Source organism: Bos taurus, chromosome 18 (genome assembly GCF_002263795.3).
Source record: "Bos taurus isolate L1 Dominette 01449 registration number 42190680 breed Hereford chromosome 18, ARS-UCD2.0, whole genome shotgun sequence".
Classification (NCBI taxonomy): Eukaryota; Metazoa; Chordata; class Mammalia; order Artiodactyla; family Bovidae; genus Bos; species Bos taurus.
In genome coordinates, this window is record NC_037345.1 from 65155312 (window position 1) to 65172703 (window position 17392).

General features: G+C 47.5%; 2 protein-coding genes across 3 annotated transcripts in view; one reads left to right on the forward strand and one right to left on the reverse strand.

Annotated features, from left to right (window-relative positions):
- LOC104968476 (zinc finger protein 154) overlaps positions 1-12113 on the forward strand; it is a 28270-nt gene extending 16157 nt beyond the window's left edge. Inside the window, exons 4-6 of the mRNA XM_010815650.4 lie at positions 657-9627; positions 9792-9925; positions 11301-12113. The gene's annotated coding sequence lies outside the window, so the exon portion shown is untranslated. The remainder of the gene's footprint in view (positions 1-656; positions 9628-9791; positions 9926-11300) is intronic.
- A 14-nt stretch (positions 12114-12127) lies between these two features.
- LOC100138449 (zinc finger protein 501) overlaps positions 12128-17392 on the reverse strand; it is a 34121-nt gene continuing 28856 nt past the window's right edge. For both annotated transcript variants that reach the window (XM_024979446.2, XM_010815648.4), the window contains exons 4-5: positions 15255-15381; positions 12128-14772 (exon numbers count right to left, since the gene is read on the reverse strand). In XM_024979446.2, coding sequence (XP_024835214.1) covers positions 13472-14772; positions 15255-15381 — 1428 coding nt within the window. In that variant the 3' untranslated portion in view covers positions 12128-13471. The remainder of the gene's footprint in view (positions 14773-15254; positions 15382-17392) is intronic.

A 17392-nucleotide genomic window follows, 5' to 3' on the forward strand; every position in this document is an offset into this window, starting at 1 on the left:
AGTTGTTTTTTTTTCATATTGGAGCGAGGCACCACCGAAGTTAGTCCCTTACCCTCCCATAGAAACCTGGAGAGAGGCAAGCTAGCGGGCTCCCTCGATGTTTACATTTCAAAAAACTGGCTCTCAAGATGTTTCCATTTTAAAGAAATGGTTCCTAGTTTCTTAAGAAACTCATGAAAATGAAAAACAAAAAAGCCCAACGGACAAAAGTCCCATCTAGTCTTCAAAGTGATCCCTTTTAAAGAGATGAGGAAGTGCTTAGATTTAGCTCTAAGCTAAATGCTCTGACAAAAGGCAGGGAGGATCCCCACATTTTCTACAGGGAGAATTAAGCTCCTTCTATTTAATTTGTTTTTCACACACCCAGAAACACGGAGTATATTTGACATTCTAGCCACTGATGGATCTGCCTAAGAAAAGCCCTGAGAGTCTATGTGGTATTTGGGAGCCTATTCATACCAAAGTGTAGAGAGAGGGCCATTGGGTAATCAGATTTTTACTTCTTTTTGTCCTGAAAATTGAAAGCATTGCAGGGCTCACTTAGGGAACCACGATGTTACAAGTGTAAAACTTCCTCACTAGGGAGTCTATCTAAACCCTGTCCCTCTTTGTCCTGTTTGTATCCCTCTCATCCACTCTTTTGCTTTCCTCTACAGTGCTCTGAGTTGGCTGAAGTACTTCAGTGTGTCTTGAATTTGCAGTTTCTTTGGAGGAGACACATTCTCAGAGAATGGATGTTGAGTCTGGTCGTTCAAATCTCTGGCATTGTCAGCCTTCTCAGATTCCAGGTGGGAAAAGAAAAGTCTGTTAGATCATTCTTCTCCTGCGCACATACAGTCACTCTCACCTTTTAACTGGCCCAAGACATGCAAACTGTGATTTGAAAAAGTCTGCTAGACCTCACTTGAAATATATTTGTAGGTTAACAAAACTCAGTTGAAAAGAAAAGAAAACTTTTGAAAAGGACGTGTTGATGATATCGGGGGCGGGGGGCAGGGGGGAAGTGTCCTAACATAGGATGAAAGAAAGATAACCATTAATCTTTAAAAAATTTATTTATTTATTTATTTATTTTTACCATTAATCTTCTAATGCTTTACGAAGATTAGGCTCTTTATTTTTTTATTTATCCTTTATTGACTTACAGTTTACAGTGTTTTTTGGGCAGGCTCTTTATATTGCTACATAAATTCTTAGTGAAAGATATTTTTGAAGGAAAAATTGTTAGAATGTGATTTTGAATAATAGCCTTGACTTTCAGGTTACCAGATAAGAAGAAGTAGGAAACTCAACAAAATTTGCTTTCAGGAGTCTTTAAACATTTGTTTATGTATGCAGATGTTTACAAATTATGTATTTTTAAAGTTTCTCAGTATATTGACTTTCTGAACAAATTAAATTGATTTAATAATTTTATTTGACAAATGGAATTACCTTTTGCTGATTTTATCACCATGTTTAAAAGTATGTAATCACAGTATTGTAGTTTAATAAGACTTAAGATTTAGTTTCTAATGATTTCAGATTTATAAATTACATACATTGAATTTATGGGTCAACTAAGTTATTATTTCCACAAATTATTCTATTTCCTTAGTTCAGTGTCTGAACATGAAGCATCCTTCATTCTGTCCCAGCGCCTCTATCTTTCCTGAATGTTCACTCAGCTTCCCAATACCAGCTTTTCTCTCTCACTGGAATACTCTGCCCAACACTCAATATATAGGAAGTTTTTCTCAAGGTATCTTTTCTTGAGCCTTCAGACTAGGTCAAGTCCACTACTTATATTTTGTCGTAGTCACTGAAACTTGACTTTCCAACATTTACAGTACTTTAGATTATGTAATAATTGGTAAGACTGTGCACTGGCTCAACTGTCTTTTTGTTTTTTAAACCAAAGCTAAGATGCCACCGACTATAAAACAGACCGTTCTTGTACAGTGTGTGCATGCTCGGTCGAGTCTGACTGTGACCCCACAGACTCCTCTGTCCATGGAGTTTCCCGGGCAAGAATACTGCAGTGGGTTGTCATTTCCTTCTCCAGGGAATCTTCCCAACCCAGGGATCAAACCTGAGTCTCCTGTGGCTCCTGCATTGGCAGGAGAATTCTTTACAGAAAGCCACATAACCTGGGAAGCCCAGGTTATGCTTTTAAATGCTCAAATGAATCCCTGCCTTTTCCTTCTTAAATTACAGCATCTACAACTGCTATCATTTATAATTTTTATTCACCCTATGAAGAAGAAAATATTTTGAATTGCTGACCCTGGTTTTCCACACTGCCTATGACCCTCTCCAGCAGACCCAGAAACTCCCTTAGTCCGAGTCAGGAAGATGGTGTTTTGTTTTGAATTGTAGTTAAAAATATGTATCACACAACATTATTTTGCTATTTATAAGTGGCATGAAGTACATTTACATTCTCCTTGTGTTAAAACTATTAAATCAATCTTTAAAACAGCCCTAGTGGGAATTCCCTGGTGGTTCAGTGGTTAGGTTTCAACATTTTCCCCACCAGGGGCCAGGTTCAATCCCTGGTCGGGGAACTGAGATCACACAAGCTGTGTAGGTCAGCATAAAAATATAAAATAAAACGCCCTGGTATCACAACTCAGAGTCACAGTTGGCACAAAGACAGCACCCATCTTCATTCAGTGGTGCCATTTGTGGGGTTCAGTCATGTTTATCCATCTTCCTTTTCAGTGGGGAGGAGGGAGTGTGTGACATTCAGAAGTGGCTAGATGGTAGTGTAAATTCAAAACGACCTGCATGTCAAATCGACCACACACATTCAGAAATCTTTCAAAGTCAGTCCCTTAGAGTCTGACCTTAGAGTTAGTCAGTCCCGTGTGCTGGAGTCCCAGTATCTATAACTAATCTTCATGTTTTTCTAACCTTCACTTCGGAGAAGGCAATGGCACCCCACTCCAGTACTCTTGCCTGGAAAATCCCATGAACGGAGGAGCCTGGTGGGCTGCAGTCCATGGGGTCGCTGAGTGTCGGACACGACTGAGCGACTTCACTTTCACTTTTCACTTTCATGCATTGGAGAAGGAAATGGCAACCCACTCCAGTGTTCTTGCCTGGAGAATCCCAGGGACGGGGGAGCCTGGTGGGCTGCCGTCTATGGGGTCACACAGAGTCGGACACGACTGAAGCGACTTAGCATAGCGTAGCGTAACCTTCACTTTCCCTCTCTTTGCTTGATGGTCCAGTGACTAAGATTCCATGCTCCCAATGCAGGAGCCCCAGGTTCCAGGTTCAATCCCTTGTCGGGGAACTAGATCCCACATGCCACAAGTAAGACCCGACACGGCCAAGTAAATAAATAAAAAGAAATACGTTAAAAAAAAAAGAAGGAGAGAATCTTCTATTTAAAAAAGTGAATTCTGATGCTTACAGACAACTCACTGGCGTGGAATTATTCGTAGAAGAGTGGCAGAGGAGAAGGCTCTGAGTCTCTCTCTCTGGCTCTTGTTTGTGGGGAGTGGAGTTAGGCAAGGACCCGCAGTGGCGGGGGGGGGGGGGGGGGGGCATTCTGGACTCTCTATTCTAATTTTACTGTGAACCTAAACTCCTCTTTAAAAAATGCAATACAGAATCGACCTTTTGTGAACACTTCTTTCAACACACATGCTTTCAGTATGTTCACCTAGCATCCCCATATCGCTCCCAACACTGCTCTCTCTCGCCATTGGCACCAGAGACTCATTTGGTGAACATTACAGTGCTCACTTGCCATCTACCATTGTACTGGACTTCCTAACAGCCGTGGGGAAGGAAAAATTCTCTCCCCTCTTAGTGTCTATGGCTGGGCCCAAAGTTGAAACTGACAAAAGGCAGATTAACAGGAGTAGGGCATGCACATTTTATTAAATGTTTATGTGTCCATGGGAGCATTCATGAAAGAATGAAGACCCAAGTATACCAAGAACAGGAAGCTTCTACACCTTTTAGTCAAAGGATCAATTTGTGAAAAATTGAGAAGGAAAAGGGATTTGGGCTGTGGGTATTTCATGGTGAAGAAATAGAAGATAAGGATGAGATTAACAAGGTTTGTTAAACTGAGCGCAGACTGCTCAGTCCCCAGTTCTCCCTTTGACAACCCTGTTTCCTATCTCTGGTGTTTAAAATGTCTTCCTCTGGGGAAAGGGAGGGCGCATTTCACATGGGAGCTTTAGAGTCAGAGCGTCTTCCTCACACCTGCTGCATCGTAACTGCCTGGAATTCAAAATAATCGCTGTGCCGGGGCTTTCCTGGTGGTCCAGGCGAGAGAGTCCGCCCGCCAACGCGGGGACGTGGGGTGGGTCCCTGGTCTGGGACGATCCCACTTGCTGTGGAGCGGCGGAGCCCATGTGCTACAGCTACTGAGCCTGTGCTCTAGAACCAGTGAGCCCGAGCCCATGCTCTGAAACGGGATAAACCACCGCAGTGAGAAGACTGTGACCCCAATGAAGAGCAGCCATGCTCACCGCAGTGGGAGAAAGCCCACGCGCAGCAACGAAGATCCAGCACAGCCTTAAATGTAAATAAATTAATCTAAAAACTAACAACCAAAAAAAAATTGATGTACCGAAGTGTGGGGGAGACTTTGGGGTGAAATGTCCTGGTTTCCTTCAGAGCAGTAGGGAAAGGGGCTCGCCAGCCTTGGTTTCTTGGGCTCCTGATGCCAGAGGCTTCTTTCACTGCTGCCTTGATGCTCCTCCATAGCACTGCTTGCCAGCATAATCTCCTCCACCTCAACGTTAAAACTGGAAGTGTTCCACCCTGGATCCTAAAGTCCATAACCAAAATGATTTAAAAAATAGCCTTAGTGACCTAGTTTGTTTTAAGGCATTATAACCCCCAGATCTTATCTCCTTCCAGAATTAGCTATACGACCATCTGCTTGGTTTTCTGACTTGGATGCCTCATAGAAACGACATATTAAAAGTGGTGCAGCATGAAAACCCTGTTCTTTCTCACCCTGGATGGGCCACAGACTGTGCCGTGTCTGAATGGATTCCACCACTCTTCACCCAGTGACTGTTCTAGACCCTGGAAGCGTTCCCTCATCCTGTATTTCCACATGACACGGACAACCCATTGCCCAGTCCTGTCCCTTCTTCCTTCCGTTTGTATCTCCAAACACTTCTAGTTCCTCAGCTACCCCCTGGTGTTGTTCAGCCACTAAGTTGTGTCCGGCTCTTGGCTGACAGTATTGAGTGTAGCACTTAATATAGCAGCATCCTTTAGGATTTTCAATAGCTCACCTGGAATTCCGTCACCTCCACTAGATTTGTTCCTAGTAATTCTTCCTAAGGCCCACTTGACTTCACAGCTACCCCTGCCACCAACTAATTTATTTAACCACTCATTCCTTGAAGGAATCCATGTTGTTTCCAGTTTGGCACTCTGATGAACAAGAGATGCTAAGGCCATGCAAGTTCAAGATTTTTGGGGATGATAAATGTTATTTGTTGGGGAGAGATTGGGGGAGCTCCTCCAGACCACCCTCTTATTTGATGCCTCACTCCCTAGAAGAACTCACATGATCCCACAAAGCTGACTTCCTGCAGGTGAAACTGCTACCCCATGGCCCACGGCCCAAGGCCCTGCAAGCCTCAACTATACAAGAACCCTCGTCAGGTATTCCAAGGGCTTCCTGGGAGCCAGGCAAGGCCAGAGTTTCCTTGGAATGTGCAGGTTTTGAACACTGTGGGCCTGCTGAGTCAATCATTTACTACATGGTCTATTTTAATTTGACTGGAGTTGAGTTTCTGGATTGTATGGTACTTGGAAAGTTTTTTGTTGTTTGTGTTTGTAAACCACCACTGTTTTCCACAGTGGCTGTACCACTTTACATCACCGCTAGGATGAATGATTGATTTTCCCTTGACCTCCTCACCATTTTGCTACTGTTCTGTATTTTCTTTGAGGCGTTCTGAGGGATCTGCCTAGGTATATCCCTATGATTTCCATTTGCATTCCTAGGAAATGCCTCATAGCTTTCCATATGCATATTTGCCATTTAATGGTATCTCCTTCTCTTGGGTAAAATATATTATGTGTATTTTGTCTATTCTATATTTGGATTTTTTAAAAGATAACACCATGATGTTTTGAGAATTTTTCATGTTCGTATCTGACACGTGGTTTGCACGTTTTCTCTCCTGGCCTCTGTCCTTGGTCGTTTCATCCTCTTCACAAGGTGCTTCAGAGCGTAGGTTTTTAATTTTGACAGCTTTCAGTGTCTCTATTTCTTTTCATGGATCACACTTGTGGTGTCAAATTTTAAAATCACTGTACCTGACCCTGGGCTTCTCCGGTGGCTCAGTGGTAAAGAATCTGCCTGTGATGCAGGAGTCACAGGAGACACAGGTTCTATCCCTGGGTCAGGAAGATCCCCTGAAGGAGGAAATGGCAACCCACTCCAGTATTTTTGCCTGGAGAATCCTATGGACAGAGAAGCCTGGTGGGTTACATTCTATAGGGTTGCAAAGAGTTGGACATGACTGAAGTGACTTAGCACGCATGCACAACTGACTCTAGATCCCCAGTTTTTCTCTTGGGATTTTTTTTTTCCTCTAAAGTGGAAAACTTCAACTAGAGCTACAACTGGAGAAACCTTGTGTGCAGCAAGGGAACCAGCACAACCAAAAAAAAGACCTCTGCTCAAAATGATGGAATTCAGACATTCATCCAGGAAATCCCCGGTGGTTCAGTGGTTAGGATGCGGTGTTTTACTGCTGAAGACCCAGATTCAATTCCTGCTTGGGAAACTAAGATCCTGCAAGCCACGTGGCTCTGCCAAAGTAAACAAACCTCACCTTCCCACAAACGAAACCATTAATCCATTGTTGTCTATGCATCCTTATATGCTTTTTTTTTTTTTTTTTTAAATAAGGATCTATTTATTTATTTTTATTTTACTTTCTGGCTGTGATGGATCTTTGTTACCCTTCATGCTAGAGTGCAGGCTTCTCAATGCCATGGCTTCTCTTGTTGCAGAGCATGAGCTCCGGCCAAGGGGGCTTCAGTAGTTGCAGCACATCTGATCAGTAGTTGGTGCCTCATTGTGCTTAGTTGCCCTGTGGTGTCTTCCTGGACCAGGAGTCCAACGTGTCCTCCGCACTGGCAGGCAGATTCTACCACTAGAGTCTGCTTAGTTGCCCTGTGGAGTCTTCCTGGACCAGGAGTCCAAGCCTTGCCCTCTGCACTGGCAGGCAGACTCTACCACTAGACGACCAGGGAAGCCCCCTTGGAAGCTTTAGCTGTACATTGCCCGCTGCAGAGTTTATTTAAGCCCTTTGCGGAGCCTGGGAACTCTCTGGTCTCACTCTGGGCAGCCCGCCTGAGGGTCCAGGCTCAGAGGTGGGCCTGGAGGAGGCCAGGGATCCCCGTTGCCCACAGTGCGCTCCCGCTGCCCCAGGATCTGGGTCTGTCCCATTGACGTTCCTGCCGGTTGTCGGGCGCCACCTGAAGCCTCTTTTATATCGTCCTTTCCCTCTGCAGCCGCGGCCCCCAACCTTCGTGGCACCAGGGACTGGTTCTATGGAAGAGAATTTCCCATGGACAATGGGGAAGGGGGTGGTTCAGGCGGTAATGAGGCAGGAGGTGGGTGGGTCCCAGGTGAGCACTGGAGATTCACTCCCTGTGGACTGAAACTCCAAGTTGAGAATAGCAGGACAATTTAGGGAGGAGGCTGGGCCCTGCCCAGACCACACATTTCTCAGGAGACCTGTCTGACCACATGTGCACAGAAAGTCTCCTCGGAGGTCAAAGGGGAGTGATGTTAACTAATGCCAGGCTACCCACGGGCCTCTTCGCTGGAACCCATCTTGGCTACGACGAGTGCGCACATCCAGGAGAATCCTGAGATGCACCAAATACGGCCTGTGAACCAGGCAAATCAAAATGACCCGCCGAAGGAAACCCGGAAGAAATGCCCCGACTAAGTAAGTAAAACTGCCGCGAGGGTTCGACTCAGTGACTCCCTTTCCCTCAGTCGGCCGGAGTGTTTATCCACGCGCCCTGTACTCTCTCCTCTTTAGTAAATACTCACTACTTTCTGTCTTTGCGGGCATTCTTCTCTGCAAAGCGGAAGGGTTGGGACACTTGTCACCGACCACCGGTCTAGGTAGTATCTGGTGCTTTCACCGTGGCGGCCGCCCTGACTCTGGCTCGGAACCGAAGCCTGGGAGGCCGCCGGGGCAGGCGGAATCGGCTGGTTGTTGCTGGGCGGTGGGCCTCCTCCTCTCTCCGGAGGCTGTGCCGGCAGGTTCTGGGGGCGGAGGCCGAGACCGGCCCCTCAGTCCAGGCCTGGGTGTGGGGCTGCCCGGCCGATCGACCAGCCTCCACCGGAGCCCCTCCGGCCGGCGCGGGGAGCGGGAGAGGGTCTCCCGGGACCAGAGGTGGGAATCAGGCCAGGCCTGGCTGGGAGGCCGGGGCGAGCCGGGCTGCAGATCCACCTGGTCCCGGCCTGTGGACTCCGTCCCCCGCAGCCACGACTCCGGGCGCTGGGTCTCCTGGGCCCCGTGTCTCCGGGGAGGCAGTGACCACCCCCCCCCCGCCCCCCCGGAGCCCAATGGGCTGTTTGGTTCGCTCCTGAGACGGTGCTGCATACGCGGGTTTCAAACCCTGTGAGCGCTGAGCTGGGCCTCTTTGCATCTGTTTTGGCATCCGCTGGGGATGTGCCGGTGAGGGGGTCCTCTGCCCACAAAACTTGTCTTGATATTTGGTGAGGGGGCTGCTGGTGCATTGATGAGGAACACAACTCACTGCGTGGGCACTAGGGCGTGTCCCCCTCCCCTGGCGGTGTGTCCCCACCTACCTGAGTCCTTGAAGGGACCGAGTCTTACCTGTGGCCTGGAGACACCTCTGCACTGCCCTGAGACTTTCCCCCAAGTACTGAGAGTGTACTCTGGCCTCAGACACGTTCCAGTGGTGCTTCCTCTCCTTTCATCCCCTGAATCTCATGCCTGCCCTTTCATCACATCTAGACTGGAGTGTGCTCTTACCCGTTTTTAGTTTATATGACTTATAACCCAACCCCCTGCACTATTTATTACACGAAACTACTCTTTCTCCTTGGAAATTTTCATCCTATTAATTTCTTTTCTTCATTCTCTGTCTTCCTGACTCCCCGCACCCCGCCCCCCCACCTCAGGGTCCACACTTTATTGTCAGAAAGGAAGCCCTACAGAGCAGGGCCAATGCATGTGATCTAAAGAGGTCACTGTGGAGAAAAACCAAGATCATGCTGGCAGAAGAGATCACCGAAGGACACAGTCCAGGGGAGGCCAGCCAGCCAGGAACACAGCAGGCACGGTGAGCCAAGGCCAAGGTGGCCAGGGCACACAGTGGCCAGGTCATGGGGTGAGGGAGGCCAGTGCCCACCCCTCCTGCTTCTTGTAGCTCTCCAGGTGTGCAGGGGCCCAGCCTCGTGGGAGGAGGAAGCACAGGAAGCCAAGTGAGCCCAGTGAGGACACCCCATGGGCTGGAGCTGCTCCCTGGAAGCGTGGAGTGGACCTGGGCACGCGGCGCTGGGAGCGGCCAGCCTGGCCTCCCAAGCCTCTCAGCAGCAGCAGGGACACAGTTGCACGGAGGGGACTGCAGGACGCAGGCAGCTGGAGCCCAAGGTGTGAGGTCAGAATCCCCCCTCACCTATTAACCACAAAGGCCTCCTCGCTTTTTGTCTCCTGTGCACCACACGCTTGGACTAATACATGGCACACAGTGGTGACTAGTGTGCGTGTGTGCAAAGTCACTTCAGTCGTGTCTGACTCTTTGCAAATTCATGGATTGTGTAGCGCACCAGTCTCCTCTGTCCCTGGGATTCTCCAGGCAAGAATACTGCAGTGGGTTGCCCTGCCCTCCCACAGGGGCTCTTCATGACATGACCCAGGGATGGAACCTACGTCTCTCACGTCTCCTTTGTTGTCAGGTGGGTGCTGTACCCCCAGTGCCACCTGGAAGCCAGGCGATTCTAACAGATGCGTTCAAAAGCAGCAAAGGCATTCTCTAATGTTCCAACTGGCTCGTTTGAACATTAGAGAATGTTCTCTCTCTAATTTGGCTGGTTTGAAGTTGGCTTTTTTCCCCCTGTTGTGGAAGTTAGTAAGTTTTGAGTGGGGACTTCCCGGTCGTCCACTGGCTAAGACGTCATGCTCCCAATGCAGAGGGCCAGGGTTTGACATTTGGTCAGGGAACTGAGATCCCATATACTGCAACTAAAGATCCTGCACGCCACAGCGAAGATCGAAGATTCCCCCTGTGCTGCAACTGATACCTGGTGCAGCTCAAGCAAGTTAAGTCCCCAGGCCACTTCAAAGCAGAAGTGTTTTCTTCCCGAATCCCCTTCCTCCCCATTTAAGTACTTTGCTGGAGTTAAGCTCTGTCTTATTTCTGTATCCTTCCCAAATTGTTGTGATGTACAAGGGATTATTTCTTAATTTCCTTGTCAAAATTCCAACTTTCCCAAACCAGTGACTTACTTCAATAGAGCCCATAAGCAGTTCTTCCATTCTTAGGCGGGATTCACCTTATGACTACAGTGACCTTAAAGTCTTGCCAAAACCAGCACTCAACTCTCGTTCCCTTGGTGTTTCACTTAGTATGTCTGGCAAAAATTTACAAGTTTTGACTTTTTACTGTGATAATGTTGTGCAGGGACATCATCCAAGTCTTAATTCACATTGTAATTAGTGATTATTTATAGCGAAGTAACTTGTAGGTACTTTTTAATACCACACGAAAATACCAGGTGTTTTCTCTCCCTACTCCTTTAAAGAGCTAGTAATATTGAATTGGCACAAAAATTTGTCTAGGTTTTGCTATGAAGATGTTATGCAGAAAACTGACTGCACTTTTTGGCCGACTCACCATGTGCTGTAGGTCCCAGCCACTGGTAGCAGTGATGGATGCTCTCAGCTGGGATGCCCCAGGCACTCACTGGAAGACCTTGTAACTTCACTGAGTCCTACTGCCATTCCCCCTGCACGGCAGTGCTTGTGGTTCTTACTATAACCGTAGGAAGAACGTCAACAAAATCTGATCCGAAACTTGAGGAACAAGACATTACTGAGAGCCTGTGGAGGGTGTCCTGGGGGCATGCCACAGTGAGGTGGTGAGGGAAAGGAAGGGAACACAGACTTGAAGCTCTGCCTTTATTAGTTTCCAAGGGTGGTGGTCTCTAGGGTTTCATGGTTTTCACTTGTCCTGAGTAGGTTTACAGAGCTCAAGGGTGTATTAGGGTGCAGGAGACTGGAAGGAAGGGTTTCTTACACTGGGGCACATACAAGCACTTGAATGTTTTCCAGGCTATGCTGCGTGGGGGACAGCAAAACGGACAAACCATCAGCAACTTCCAGAACAGCCAGCTTACAAGCACGGGGCCTGGGTGCAGCCAGTATGTTTAAACAGCTTCAGAGAGACCAAACGAACCACATCTAGAATGTGGTAAATTCTACTGGAAGGATGGATGAAACTTATGAAACATAGAAGCTTCTAAAGATGTGTTTTGCAAGCAGCTTGGGATACCTCAGTACTGTATTTTGTGTATAAGTTACCTGGAGCAATGAAGATTCTTTATCTTAGAGTGGTCCCGAGATGTTAGGTGTTACAATCCACTATTATAGTGGGCCTAGTGAGCTAGATGAAGGCAGAGTGAAAGCTTCAGAAAGCTGAAGCTCCCGTCACCCACTCCTTTCCAGCGGTTATGACATAAGGCTTTATTTGTAACAGCCAAAACCGGGAACAAGCCAATGTGCAATCAGGTGGGTAAACAAACGGTGCCTCTATAGAGGAACACTCTGCTGAGAAATGAAGGCACTTACATAAGCAGCACTGTGAGCTGCACAGGGAAGAAAGCACAGTATCAATTAAAAAGTAAACAGTTTAATGATTCCAACTATATAAAATTTTATAAAACAAGCTAATTTACTGTGAAAGAGTAAAATCAATAGCAACTATAAAGGACAGAAGGGAGAGTTTTTAAAAGGGTACAAGTGAGTTTCCTGGTAGCCTAGAGGCTAGAAACCTGGGCTTCACTGCCACAGCCCCAGATCAACCTCTGGTTGACTTGAGATATCCCAGAAGCTATGCAGTGTGGCTAAAAAAAAAAAAATGAAAGGGAACAAGCAAACTATTTGTTGTAGATATGTTTTTTAATAGTTTTATGGGTGTACAAGTAAACAGTATCATATTGTACAATTTTAATCAATTATATTTCAATAAAACTTTGTAGAAATTTGTTTTATGTAGAAATTTTCCTAGTCTTTTTTTTCCCCCCCATAACCAGAGCTTTAGAAACCTGCCTTTCCCTGGCAGGCCCTCCATCAAGGAAAAAAATATACTGGTAAAGACTGTTTTTGAGTCAGCAGGAAACTGGTCACAAAAGCTATATCCCTGGGCTCCAGCTTCATCCCCGTCTGTCATTGTCTGTGCAGCATGATGCTTAGGGTGAAAAGGCCAGAGGTTATGAGAATAAGCAAAGCTTTATTTGCTCTGACAATGACTGCAACTAAAGGAAGAATACATGAGCGGAGTGTACTCACGCATCTAACACACCACAGTCACTGGGACATTTGTGGAGGTGCCTTTACAGCAGGCACGTCCTTTCATTGCCACAGCCTCCTCCAGTGCACATAACCACATCCAGCATTTCTGTGTGAAGTTTCTGGCTTCACCCTTGAAATCGTTCAGTAACACCAGAAAACCCAGCTCGAGACCTGAAGGCACATGATTTCTGCAGTACCTGGAGCTTCTCCACAACAGTGCTCAGCATTATGTGTAATACTGGGGAAAAGGGAACTGATTTCTGTGCTTCTCACAGAAGCACCAGAGGTGCTTCTTACAGGTGACCTCTGGGTCCCCATATTCCCTGCATCCAAGCCATAAATTAGGGCCCTTTACTAAAAGCCCTCTCTCTTTCCCAGGAGACTTTTGGCAGCTATGCAAGCTGGACCTCTAGGGGAAGATGGTAAGCCTATTGCTGTCAATGTTACCCACACTTCGCTAAAATTGGATTGAGCCCTAATTTGTCAGAGGGGAAGGAATATGAAGTACCCCTGAAAATTATTCATACTGTTCTGTAGAGAATGGGACAGAGATGAGACATCTCCCTCCCCTGATCAAACTGCCAGGACTGATAAAAAGTGTTGGAACCTGGAAACTACTGGCTGGTAGGGGTGAGGCTTCTGCTACAGAAACCAGAAGGGATATAACTGAGGAAACAGAGCCAGCAGTGAAATATGCAGAAAGGCTTCTAAAAGCTTCCCACCAACCTACAAACGCAAAGGGAATGTTTCTGCTGTGTATGTTCAGCTGTATAATGCTCAACTTCTAGGAGATGGCCCCTTCACCAAGAAACCCATGTTCCCTGTTGGGCTTAGACCTTTAAGATGGTTTCCCCAAATCTGCTGCATAATTTTCTAGTTGAATATAGACACTGGCTGTGACTGGTGTTCTCACAGTCATTGCATTCGTGAGGTTATCTGGTGTGCAGTTTTCTGTGTTGAATGATGTGGGAGCTTTGACTAAAGGATTTCCCACATTCCCCACATTCATAAGGCTTTTCTCCTGTGTGAACTCTCCGGTGCTGAATGAGATTGGACTTTTGGCTGAAGGATTTCTCACATTCATCACACTTGTAAGGTCTGGCTCCAGTGTGAATTCTCTGGTGTTGATTGAGGGTGGAACTGTGGCTAAAGGATTTCCCACATTCCCCACACTCATAAGGCCTCTCTCCAGTGTGAATGCGCAGGTGCTGCACAAGTTTGCATTTGTAACTGAAAGATTTTCCACATTCAGTGCATTTATAAGGCCTTGCCCCACTGTGGATCTTCTGGTGTTGAATGAGATTGGAGCTTTGGCTAAAGGAATTCCCGCACTCACCACACTTATAAGGCCTGGCTCCAGTGTGAACTCTCTGGTGTTTAATGAGAGTAGAGCTGTAGCTGAAGGATTTCCCACACTCACCACACTCATAAGGCCTCACTTTACTGTGAATCTGTAGGTGCTGCACAAGTCTTAGTTTGTAGCTAAAGGCTTTCCCACATTCATTGCACTTATAAGGCCGTGCTGCAGTGTGACTTCTGTGGTGTTGAATGAGTCTGTAGCTTTGGCTAAAGGACTTCCCACATTCGCTGCACTCATAAGGCCTTGCTCCTGTGTTATCAGGTCTCTGGCAACTGATAAGGAGGGAACTTTGGTTAAAAGGTTTCTCACAGTCATCACAGTCCTGATAGTTTTTTCTAGTGAGAATCTGCTGATTCTGAAAAAGTGTGTATTCACAGCTAAACAGTTTCTCATACTCACTGCACTTGTACTGACTTTTTCCACCAAGAAAGGGCTCTGCACACTGAAAGCTGCTCTGTGGCTTTGTCCCTTTGAGTGTGGCCTGATGCTGGAGGAGGTTCAGCATAGCCAGGAAATCCTTGCCCACTTCCTCACAAGTGAAGGGCTTTGCTGATATGTGAAATCTGTAACTTCTCACACATGCCTTGTCTGTGTCCCTTCTGGATGGCTTCTCATTGCTGGGCTCTGGGTGGAGGCCAGGGCTGAACCTTGGTTGCTTCTCACACTCCTCACCGGGCTGTGAGTTTTGCTCAGGATGCAGGCCTTGGTGCTCAGGCAGCTGTAGATCGTCTCTCCTGGCCCTGACACACCCCTCACAGGGCTGAGTCTTCTCAATGGATGGGTATGGAACTACAGTCTTGCCCCGTGATGTTTGTTCTACAGGAACACTCTCCACAGAAAATGCCACTGCCTCCTCCATTCCATACCAACAACCTGAAAGCACAGACGTGCGGGTGAGATGCCTGTCGTCTGTGGTGGAGGGGGCAGCCTCTACACAATTCTGTGTGAGACTCAGCACAGCCCATTGGATTGTTCTCAATATGAGGTTGATGTGCACTATTGAGGCTCTGAAAGTCTTAAGAATTAGGAAGGCCTCATAAGATAAAGAATGTAAAGGGGAGAGGTGCAGAAAAGAAAGAAACATCCAGTTCAAGTTCTCTGCCAACACCCTTCATGAGAGCCTTGGCTGAGTGACATTTCAGCGCTATGTGAGAGTTTCATGAACAGCAGCCTGGGACACTGGTTGGATTTTTTGGCAGCACAATTAGAGGTGGCAGGCTCATGAAGAGGTAGCTTAGCCCAGCCCTGTTGACCCTAGTGCCTACCAGCCAGGCAACTGGGGAAAGGAGGCAACACCTGTGTCTGAAGTGAGCAGAGTTGAGTACAAGGTACTGGGGTAGGTGTGAGGGCCTTACCCAGTGAGGTCACAAGCGCAAAGTTCTCCAGCATCACATCGTGGTACAGGCATCTCTGATTCTCATCCAGGAGACCCCACTCCTCCCAGGAGAAGTACACAACCACATCTTCAAAGGTCACACTGCCCTGCCATGATGGGGGAAAGATGAAATCACAAACTCTCCCAAAGACCACAACCCATCACTGACACATCGACCTATGCCCACCCTCTCTCCAACTCGGGAGATGAAACCAGACCCACTGTCTGCAAATGGCCCCACTGATCACTGGGGCCAGAAGTCACCAAGAGGAGGCACACAGGCAAAAAGACATGGCACAGCTGCCAGGCAATGTCCCTAACTTGTGGGCAAATCATGTACGTCTCCCACTGGGGCCCTGAGACTTACTCCTTCTGCAAATGCACATCCTTCTTAATATGGTACATCCCTCACATCTCTAGACACCACAGCCACATGTCCCAGGCCACCATTTGACCACCCCACAGCTTAAGTGCCTCTTTGGTGTCCCTATAAATTATGGTAGTTCAATCATCTCCTACTTTACCCCAGGGGGGAGGATGGGATCATGTCCTATGGTTATAGAGATGACCAAACACAGGAGACCTAATGTTGGTCAGATGAGATCAACAGCAACGTATTAATCATCTACTCAGTCTGGGAGATGAGGAGACCACACACTCACAGAGCCAGAGTGGAGCTACATGAATGGAAAGAGTGAACAATGATCCTCCAGGGGCAGGCAGGGAACTGAAACCACCTGAGAAGGGATGAGCAGAAAGTCCATTTAATCCCTGTGAGAAAGAAGACTGTTGGGTTAGGAGACCTTATGTGTAGGAGCAGAGTGAGAAGAACCAGCACTCAGGCCATTTGAAGTCCTCATGGTTTCACAACACAGCACTTAAATAACACTGGCTTTAATCTTTAATTTTAGGCTTACACCACAACCTGGCAAAAAACATCCAGAGTATACTTTGACAATTCAAACAGGATTCAAATACTCCCAGGGACTTCTCATGACTTCCTGAGCTGCAGCAGCCCCAGATCTTTCTCTGGAGACCTCATTACTTAGGGGCAGGTCCTTGCCTCAGACTCTGCATTCAGAACATGTCTGCTCTCAGACACACGTGGCCCTCTCCACTTCTGGGCTGCACTCTCAGCCATCACAACTTTCTTCTGTTCACCCAAGCCACATTCAAAGCTCAGCCCCATGTAGTGGACCACCCCAGGCCTTGTGACTCTTACAAATGACCACGTTTGCCCAGGACCTGGTGCCACTAATAGCACTCTCTCTTCAGGTCCCATGAATCACTGTATCCAGTCCTCAGCTGTAAAAGGCAGGTGGGCCAATAGCTACCATCCAAGTGCAAGGCCTCGCTGGGGGTGTCTAACCCCTGCCAGCCAGGCCCCATCCTTGGGGAAACCAGAGGGCACCTCCCAGGTACAATCACATGGGCTCAACCTGCACTTGTCAGTCCAATGCTGAGGATGTGGAATCATCAGCTCCCACTACCTCTCCACGTGCACATCTCTCATCTGCAGGCACAGCTGTCCCAACTGTCTCTCTGACTCATCACACAGCTTAAGAGGCCTCGATAAAGAGAACCCCCTACTGCTACAGCCCTGTGCAAGACCCAATCACCTGAAAGTGAAGTCACTCAGTCGTGTCTGACTCTTTGTGACCCCACAGACTGTAGCCTACCAGGCTTCTCTGTCCATGGGATTTTCCAGACAAGAATACTGGAGTGGGTTGCCATTTCCTTCTCCAGGGGATCTCCCCAACTCAGGGATTGAACCCAGGCCTCCCTCATTGTAGGCAGATGCTTTTACCGTCTGAGCCAGGGAAGTCCAACCATCTGAGGCAGCCTAAAATCCAGGCCCCCCGCCTTGTCTGCCTCTGATCTGTGCTTCAGTCTCAGGCACCCAGAACCATGCATGGATCTTAAAATATACCATAGCCCTCTTCCCAATTTGTTTGCACTTTCCCCTTTGGGGTTCCCTGGTGGCTCAATGGTAAAGAACCTGCCCGCCAATGCAGGAGACATGGGTTTGATCCCTGGTCTGGTAAGATCCCCTGGAGAAGGGAATGACTACCAACTGTAAATATTGCCTGGGAAATCCCAAGGATAAAGGAACCTTGT